Below are 9650 nucleotides of genomic sequence, written 5' to 3' on the forward strand. Positions count from 1 at the left end.
ACTGTTGAGCAAAATTCCTTTACAGAACATGCATTTCTGGAAATATTTTTATACAGAGCTTTATTTTTCAAGGAGTTTGTGTTGTGGAAGAGGACCTAAAATCAATAACTGCCAAGATATAAAATGACTCATTGTTGTCACTTACGCCATGAATTATCAGACTTTCTGGCATTATTGCCATGGCTTGTGGAATTTCAATTCAACAAAACTCATATTTAATTTCCTTCTCAGCTGGGAGCCAGGTCTACATTGTCATTGCTGGGCCGTTCGCGTTGATAAGAGCGGGGGCGCGCAAACGATAGGAAGCACCCCACCCTCAAGAGCACTAAGCCTTGCGCGTGCTCAAGAGACAGTAGTTTCCGTTTTGTTTCCTGCGTGTTGTGGGCAGATTTCTGCGCGGAGCGCCCACTGTCCACTGCTTGCCAGCTTTGAAAACGCCTAAATTGCAGAGTCAGCGGCATACTCCTGACACAACAGGCACGGTAAGAAACCTCCGTCGGTAATCTCGTCCCATCCATAGCAATATGGTAGTTAGCCTAAATCGCCCGATTAGAAACTGCTGTCATATAGAACGATCTTGGAACTTGACTGACGTGATCAACATTTTCAGACATACCATTTCTTTAGCTTTGAAATAGGCTATCGTTATTGTTCAAACGTGGCATCTAGATTTTGACATGACATTGCCACGCTGATTTTGTTTTATCTGTAGCGTGGTGATTACATTGCAGCCACTCCCCGTTTCACCATTTCATTGTTACATGGTAGCCGCGTTTACACCGTCGCACTTTAAACATTATTCTCATCTGACCGTCTTTTACTGAATATTCACTTCCTATAAATATTGACCTTTGAGTTATTTCGAATGTCGTTTGTTTCTTGGGCAACTTCTCTAGCCTGTAACGGGATGACCAGGATTTTTTTTTGTCATCTAATTTCACGAACCAATAGGACGTTGTGCTACTGACTGTTACTCAAATTATATATTCTACGTACTTTTCTTGGTGTTACTTGCGATTTTTATTCAAGTGCGTTTTAAAGAGGCTATACGAGCCCTTGTCCACACAAAAGGTTGGTATAATCAGTCGCAGGTGTTCATTTCTCACCCCGGCCTAGTCGTCGGAGGCTGAGCACGCCTCTACTTTATATTCGGCAATTTTGCGTAGCCTATATCTGAATCTTTTTCATTAGTCGATCTAATTCCGTACCAAATTGGTGATGCATATTTTATCGGTTTTATTGATGAATGTTCATGCATTCTAATTGACGTTTGTTTCTTCCCCAGTTACGTATTTCCCACCTAACGTTACATGTATAACGCAGACTGGCAGTCGTTCAAGCCGATTATGTGGATGTTTTGAGAATTGAGCCATGAAGGCATACATTACACACGTCCTCGTCTCACACACCACTCCAAAGATGCCAGCTGTGCTTAAACCATTTACTAATCAGGTCGATAGAGCCAAGCCAACCACCCAATGCCTTTTGTCAAACCGGCAGAGGCCTTGCCCACGATGAGCTCTCTGAGTCGGCAGGACCCCAGAGGTGCGACAGAGAAACCGCTGCAGTACAGTAATTAAATTAGTCTGCTGCTCCCTACAACGCTTATTAGAAATACCTAAATGTATCAGTTGACTCCCTCACTAAGATAAGTGTGGTATCCCAAATATTTGCATAAGGGAAGAGTTGTCAAATGTTGTACTTTTTCTTTTACAGCTTGAAGTTTAAATGAATTCCAGCGCCATTGCATTGTTTGTATGCTGTTTTATTTTGATAAAGTTCCTGGTTTCCTTAAGTATTGAATTTGTATAAGTTTCATTTGTATCATATCATTGCATTTATTTTCACGTTGTAAATCTTTTGTTTAAACCAGTGTTTATCATTAGGTCCATTGAGGAACCCAGATATGGATGCTGAGCAGAACCAGGTGTTGGACGCCGCATCAGAGACTCGAGAGCAACAGGAGACTGGAGCAGGAGACTGTCCCCAGTCACAACTTGACTCTCCAATAGAGCCTGCAGAATCACCAGTGAATAGGCAAGAAATGGCGCATTTGCAAGCTGTGGTGACAGAATCAGGGATGTCAGAAGAAACGCAGGAGATTGAGCCTAAAGCAGAAAAAGCACCAAAGAAAATGGTTGTATCTCCTGAAAAGGTTCCAGAGACCTCTACAGAAGTTGTGACTAAAGCAGAGAAGTACCCAGAAAAACAACCAGAACTAGAGAGCTCAGAGGTCTCTGAGCCAGCTACAGCAAAGTACGTAGAACGCGAAAACATCCAGACCGCAGAGCCTAAAAAGCAGCCAATGCCAGAGAAAACACGAGAGCCTCTAGCAGAGAATAACATTGAAACTGCGCCAGAGAAAATGGCAGAACCCGTCCCAGAGGCTGTTAAACTGTCTGAGCAGGCAGCGCCCGAGCCTGTCACACAGCCAGAATCTGAGGACGTGAAACGGCTTGAACCAGAAAAGAAAGGGCCTGAGGAATCTGAGAAGCAGGCAGAATCTGGTGTTGTGTTGGTGGCGCCAGCGATGCAAGCGGAGCCTGAAACTGTAAAGGAAGTGGAGGCAGACAAACAGACTGAAGCTGAAATTGTACCGGAATCAGAGCCAAAGAAATCTGTAGCGGCTGAGACTGTGAAGAAAGTGGAAGCAGAGAAACCAGTAGCAGCTGAGACTGTGAAGAAAGTGGAAGCAGAGAAACCAGTAGCAGCTGAGACTGTGAAGAAAGTGGAAGCAGAGAAACCAGTAGCAGCTGAGACTGTGAAGAAAGTGGAAGCAGAGAAACCAGTAGCAGCTGAGACTGTGAAGAAAGTGGAAGCAGAGAAACCAGTAGCAGCTGAGACTGTGAAGAAAGTGGAAGCAGAGAAACCAGTAGCAGCTGAGACTGTGAAGAAAGTGGAAGCAGAGAAACTGGTAGCAGCTGAAATTGTAAAAGAAGTAGAGTCAGAGAAACAGGCAGAAGGTGATGCAGTGGAGCAGCAGAAGGCAGAAGTTGTCGAGCAGGTCCCTGCTCCTGGCACTCTGTCTTTTGCTTTCCTGGAGCATGAGCAGACCAAAGCCACCCTTCGCACCTCTCGCACTCTAATCATCCTCAGAGGCCTCCCCGGCAGCGGCAAGAGCCTCTTGGCACGTGCCATTGCAGATAGCTACCAGGGTCTCTGCACTGTCTGCTGTGCTGATGACCATGGTGTGAAACCGGAGAGTCCAGAAGCATCGGCAGATGGGTACAAGGCTTTTGACGATGCTGTGGTAGCCTGCTGCAGTGTAGGAACATCTGCTCAAGTGATAGTGGTGGATGACACCAACCATACCCATGATCGGCTGGCCCGTCTGGGGGAGGTGGCAGAGCAGCACCGGCTGGTGGCCATGTTTGTGGAGCCCCGCACTGAGTGGAGCAGAGACTTGCCACAGTTGGCCAAGAGAACTCTGCGGGGGCTAGAGGAAGCCCAGATCCAGGCCATGAAAGTTCCTCTTGAGGAGATGTCCCTGCCCCTTTTCTTTGGCTGGTTCCTTCTCCCTGGCATCCAGGACAAGGTCAGGTGCACGTCCATGGATTTCCTGAAGACATTGGACACGCTTGAGGCCTTCAAGAAGAACTTGCCAGACTGTGAGTTCAGCACAACTGTCTTGTGATACACACAATTATATTGTTTATCTAAATCAGATTTTAGTTTCTTGAGCTTGACTGTGACAACTGAGCTTGCTTTGTTTTTTCAGTCACTGTTGAGGCTGAGAAAGAGGTGGACCTGGAGCAGTATTTCCAAGCCAATGGAGCTCTTCATTGCACTACCAAATTCTGTGACTATGGCAAGGCTGAGGGAGCCAAGGAATATGCAGATAAACCAGTAAGTCTGAAAGAATATTGAACAAAAATCTAAATGCAAAATTTTCAACGATTTTACTGAGTTACAGTTCATATAAGGAAATCACTTGATTTAAATATATTAATTTAAGCCCTAATCTATGGATTTCACATGACTGGGCAGCGGCTGGCCACCCACTTGGGAGCCGGGCCCAGCCGATCAGAATGTTTTCCCCCATAAAATGGTTTTGTTAGACAAATACTAATCCGTTTCATCAGCTGTCCAGGTGGCTGGTCTCATACAATCTCGCAGGTGAAGAAGCCTGATGTGGAGGTCCTGGGCTGCCATAGTTACATGTGGTCAGCGGTTGTGAGGCCGGTTGGACGTACTGACAAATTCTCAAAAATTATGTTGGAGGTGGTTTATGCTAGAGAAATTAACATTCAATTCTCTGGCAACAGCTCTGGTGGACATTCCTGCAGTCAACATGCCAATTGCACGCTCCCTCAACTTCTGTGGCATTGTTGTGACACAACTGCAAATTAGTGGCCTCTTGTCTCCAGCACAAGGTGCACCTGTCTAATGATCATGCTGTTTAATCAGCTTCTTGAAATCCACACCTGTCAGGTGGATAGATTATCTTGGCAAAGGAGACATGCTCACGAACAGGGATATAATATAAACAAATGTGTGTGCAAAATAAGCCTTTTGTGCGTATGGATAATTTCTGGATCTCTTATTTCAACTCATGAAACATGGGGAAAACTTTACATGTTGCTTTTATATTTTTGTTTAGTGTATATTGGTGATGGGAGATATTTGTCAAATGCAACCTCATCCTATTAAGCCATTTGTTACACACCTCATATTGGCCTCGTTTTATGAATTTAAAATCTGATGACCAGTGCGTTGTTTAAATGTATTTTCACTTTTCAGGGGACCATTTTGAAATAACCTCTTTTTCTTCCCACTCTAGGCTGTTAAAGAGTTGTATGGCTCTGCGTTTGAGCTGTCCCTCAGCGCCCTCTTCGTCACACCTCGCACTGTTGGTGCCCGGGTTTCACTCTCTGAGGATCAGTTAACCCTGTGGCCTGCCGACGCTGAGAAGGAGGCAGTCCCTCTAGTCCCGGCTGCCGCCACCCTGCCCGCTGGCAGCCGTGCCCACATCACCCTGGGCTGTGCGGAGGGAGTTGAGCCACAGCAGACGGGCTTCGACCTGCTGGAGATCCTAGCGCTGCAGCAAGAGGGTCAGGAGGGAGAGCTGGTGGAGGAGATGGAGCTCGGCTCCCTGGCCTACTACGGCAAGGGGAGGTGGCTGCTCAGTCTGAGGGAGCCCGTCTCCGCCCAGGCCTGCTTCTCCAGCCTCTACGGGCCCAAGAAGGCCGACACGACCAAGAAAGACGGGGACAAGAAGAAGAAGCAAAAGTGCACCATACTGTAAAGGAGAGGGGGAAGGTGGTGGTAATGGATGTCTTGGGATGAGTGGCGTACTAGTGTTCTGATTTGTCTGTGGGGAGGTTTGTGCTACTTTTGGGGTTTGGGAGGCGTCTTGGATATCCACCCCAAATCCACAAGCTGTGTGCCTTTCTCTGTTGCTTTGCTGCACAAGCCAAGAGGCCTTTAAACCACAGTTTAGGTCGAGCTTAGCATCTTGTTCAGTGTCTTGTCATGCGTTTTAGTGCCATAGTTGCAATTGGATAGGATTTCTGTAGACAAGGCCTGATTTCATGGCTCAGATGTAGTACTGCTGCACCTAGTACCGCTTCTCCCCATTTGTGACCACTATTTTTCCCTACTCAATTCATGTCTAACACTATATACAACCCTTTCTGCATATGTCAGTGTTAAGCATTTAGATGTGTTTTCATGTTTGGTGTGAGTGGCTCAAATAGTGTTTTCATTGCATGCCAGGTTTTTCACTTTAGCTGATGTAGTTCTAGTCATGATTAGCTCGTTTGCTAAAGAAGTTGCACATCTCTTTCAGTAAATTCTTGTGACACTGGTCATTTCCTGTGATTTAGTCAGTCAGCCCTGTCATGTGTTTGTGCATTTGTATGTGTGTGTTTGGTACGAAGGAAAGAGCTGGGTAATTTCATAAGTAGCTCATGGGCCAAAAAAGGGTGTCTGTGTGCTTGATTTGATGAACTGTGAATGTCATTCATAGAGGCCATTCCTGATGAACTCTTTTTGCACGATGCAGCAGAAATCAAAAGGGAGAATGCTGATGAATGTGCAGTTTGTTTCATTAGCTGGCACTTACTTGGTACTTATCAAATGCTGTGAAACCAAGGCCACAATTTGCAATATTCTGTAGTGTAGGAGACTGCAGCCTGGGATCATCCCTCTTTCTGTCAACCAGTTTTCGCATGTCAACTTGTATGTATCCACTGTCTGTTCATGACTGATGTGTAGGTCTCTTAGGGCAAAGCCATGCTTGTGTAGTTCTTCCAATGAGTCACTATTTTTGCACATGTTTTGTACACTTATTAAAGGAATTTGTTTTGCGCCAAATATTGTCTAATGCAATTTGTACTGTTACACCCTGTTCAAGACTGTTTTCTTTTTCTCTACACCAGTGGTGAATTAAGCATGAAAGTCTCGGTGAGGCAAAAAATAAGTGGGATGCCAGCAAAGCCACTATACTATACAATACATTAATTGCACTATACCACTGCTACAGCTGGCTATCAGCGGAGCCTTGTCTGTCAGCGAGACAGTTAATTCGGCCTCATTTACTGCCTTTAAAAAATAATAACTGCTCATATGGCTGACTTGCTTAAAGAAATGTGGTTTTCTACTGATAAATAAGATGTACAAACTGGCATAAGGTGACGACAAGCAGATTAGAGGCAAGCTGTAATTTCAATTAAGACATGAGCAAGCTAGGATGGACGTAGTCAACTTTGTTCAGTACTTTTGAAATGTACAGTGACAGAATTCAGAACATGGGCTGTTCTTACTGTGCTCTCCCTGTACACCAAGTCAGAACCGTAGGATAAATAAAGGTGGCATATAAGCAGACAATGAAAGCTCTTACAATATTTGATTACTTTTTTCAAAAACTGGTTATGGGCTACATGTGCACCAACAAGTCAGACACAGGTGAAAATAGACCTAATTGGGGTGAGGCACATGGGCTACTAACAGCTTGCTACACAACATACACTTAGTATTACTTTTTTAGCTACAGTATACATATCTCCCTGGCATATAACATTTATGCAGAAGCATACAAGACATGTTTGGACTCACCTTGTACTGTGCTCACTTGAACATTTTTTGTCATCAAACTTTGTCATTTAAGTCTGGCATTCTCTGCATTTAGGGTGCTTTCAAGATAACTGGGAACAACTTCCAAACCACTCATTGTTGTATTTGCGATTTCCAACTTGTGTAATGTTTATGTCCAATGGCCGATGAGCACCGATACATTGTATCTATAATTTCTGTTCGTTATTTCTCTTCGTATGACTAGGATTAAAAAGGATTTGCCAGTAGATTGTCAACTTGATTCACAATGATGACGGCTAGCTAAGATTTTGAAAGTATGATGTTGAAATGATCAGTCCAATCAAAGCTACTGTAGATATAACGTGATGTGACATAATTGTATCTGTGGCCAATGAGCTTGAGCCTTCTTGGATGGGCACTTCTAATGTAACTCTATGGCAGCACCCAAGGGGCTAGAATTTTAGAGCTCTACCCTTAGACTTGGTGGTGACGTAGTGTCCCCATGAGTGACAGAACACTGAGCCAATCATGGCGCAACACTCCGTATTTTCTGCTGGCTTGCCCCACCACCACAGAAAGCACTGAGCTAAGCTGAAACACCTGCATTTTGGAGCTGCCTTACTCAAGAAAACAAAAAAGAGACCATGTTTGTATGCAGCTTTATTAACTCAATGATATATATATATTTTTTTACATTGTTTGCAAACTGATATGTGACACGTATTAATCCCAAAATAACATGCAAAACAGGCTAAACATGTGGGGATGCCCTGAATGATGGGTCACCACTGCTGGCACCCATTTGAACAGTTAGGAAGCTATTGACTCTTGACACGGTACAGTGAGACTCAGGCATTTTGTTTGTAGATGGAGAAGTTGACCAGCAGATGGCACTCAGCCTCCGGATACGATAAGTACAATGTATGAAGAGAACATGATCTAAAGTATATTTCTCATCAGGCCAGTCAATGTTTGAATCTCCCAAAACTGAAGTGACATTGTTTCATCCACTTTTGAGGAAGTGTATCCTAGGCCACAGGCTCTCAAACACCCATAATCCTACCTTCGTTACATTTTATTCTGGAGAGGCTCTGAGTTGAATGACCCAATTGTCAGACTGTCTAGTGGTGTGCCATCACCTCCCATTGCACCATATTTCACCACAACTGTGCAAGTTTTGATATCAATCATTTACACACCGGTGTGTATGAGAGAAAGAATTGCAACTCTTACCAAGGTCTGTATTGCCAGCTGCACTAGACTGAGGATTACACACACTGACTGTACAGGGCACTTGGCTCATCTGACTAATATGATGCAAAAGAGTCTTGCTCCTACCAAATGAAATTGCTCCACCTTGAAATGGTCTGATTTTATTACACATTTTAATGTATTACCCTGGTTCTGTTCGTCATACCGTAATGAACTATCTATACTAGAAAAAATATTGCATTGGTTAGACAGCTGGTGTTGACATAATTTTTTGTTAGCGTTATTTTATTTGGAATTTGTTTATTTGTGCACAAGGCAATACAACACAATGTGATGAAAGGCAAGGCAAGCGATAACTGCATGTGCAGGATAGGTAAAAAATGATTACGATCTGGGATCCTTCAGACTTTCCTACCCTAAACCCTAACATTAACCCCTTACCCTAACCATAACCCTTATCTAACCTTAACCCTTAACCATTTTCAAATTCAACTAAAATCGGGATTATATATACACTAGATGACTAATAGGGGCATTGTGTTGAAGCCACCTTGCCTCCATCTTGGCACTCCCCCAAGGTTGTAAAATATATTTTGGAAGCTATAAAATGCATTTATTAATGTCTACACTCGTTTTGCCACATGTATTCTATTAAAGACACCTTAATGCATACTTTTAAATGATATTATGTGAGCTAAACATACAAAATATATATATATATAAACATTTCCTTAAAGTAGACTTTTTTTTAGATGACTAATGTTACTGTCCCCACTACAACTAAAAAAGTACTTAAATACATGCTATTTTCTTCCTTGAAACATTTAATTGAAATATAATTCAATGTATTCCTATGGAGTAGTGCTCCTACTGGTGAGTGCCAAAATGGCCGACCTTTCAAAGCCTTCTCAATAACCAAAGACAGAGCATCAGCAAACCATGGTTTGGTTTAAATGCATCATTGGACGTCTCAAGGATCTCAGATTGCACGGAGCCCCAAAAACCCCTGAGGCGCATAAGATACCTCCCCTTTCAAATATTACTAGAACAAAATAAACCAAAAAAACGGTATCCTGTTTAATCAAACAAAGAAACAAATAGTTTGGGATTCACACAAATAAGAATAAAAATACCAGGGGTAAAGAAAAGCACAATACTGCAGTTTGTACAGTTTACTTCAAGGCCACTGAATGAAAATGCCTTTGGTGAATCATTGGCTACATGTTTATGTATTTCTCTATATATGGTCAAGGCCAAGAGCAACGGGAAAATATAAATAGCCTTAATGTAGATGGACTTCAGTTCACTGGTGCCAGAATGTACTCAGACTATTAACTATTAGTATAATTGAAAGAGGGAGACAATTTTACTATTTTTTATACATGATCATGTGATTCCATTCT

At 43.1% G+C, this 9650-nt stretch overlaps 1 protein-coding gene across 3 annotated transcripts; it reads left to right on the forward strand.

Annotated features, from left to right (window-relative positions):
* The first annotated feature begins 246 nt into the window (after positions 1-246).
* On the forward strand, positions 247-6315 carry LOC139578767 (2',3'-cyclic-nucleotide 3'-phosphodiesterase-like). 3 transcript variants are annotated; one of them, XM_071406788.1, is made up of 4 exons: positions 247-482; positions 1887-3608; positions 3719-3846; positions 4781-6315. In XM_071406788.1, exons 2-4 carry the CDS (start codon positions 1907-1909, stop codon positions 5243-5245), a joined length of 2295 nt encoding a protein of 764 aa, XP_071262889.1. In that variant the 5' UTR covers positions 247-482; positions 1887-1906; the 3' UTR covers positions 5246-6315. The 3 variants fall into 3 exon arrangements, with proteins under 3 accessions (XP_071262889.1, XP_071262879.1, XP_071262870.1); XM_071406778.1 differs by having other exon boundaries at positions 283-482; positions 1874-3608; XM_071406769.1 differs by lacking the exon at positions 247-482 and adding an exon at positions 1086-1545.
* The last annotated feature ends 3335 nt before the right edge of the window (positions 6316-9650 follow it).

This window comes from Salvelinus alpinus, chromosome 1, assembly GCF_045679555.1.
Source record: "Salvelinus alpinus chromosome 1, SLU_Salpinus.1, whole genome shotgun sequence".
Taxonomy (NCBI): Eukaryota; Metazoa; Chordata; class Actinopteri; order Salmoniformes; family Salmonidae; genus Salvelinus; species Salvelinus alpinus.

Coding starts and splice junctions, on each gene's coding strand:
- LOC139578767 (XM_071406769.1), top strand. CDS start 1,479: ATGCCTTTTGTCAAACCGGCAGAGGCCTTGCCCACGATGAGCTCTCTG. Junction 1,546..1,886: donor GAGTCGGCAGGACCCCAGAG/GTGCGACAGAGA, acceptor GTTTATCATTAG/GTCCATTGAGGAACCCAGAT. Junction 3,847..4,780: donor AGGAATATGCAGATAAACCA/GTAAGTCTGAAA, acceptor TTCCCACTCTAG/GCTGTTAAAGAGTTGTATGG.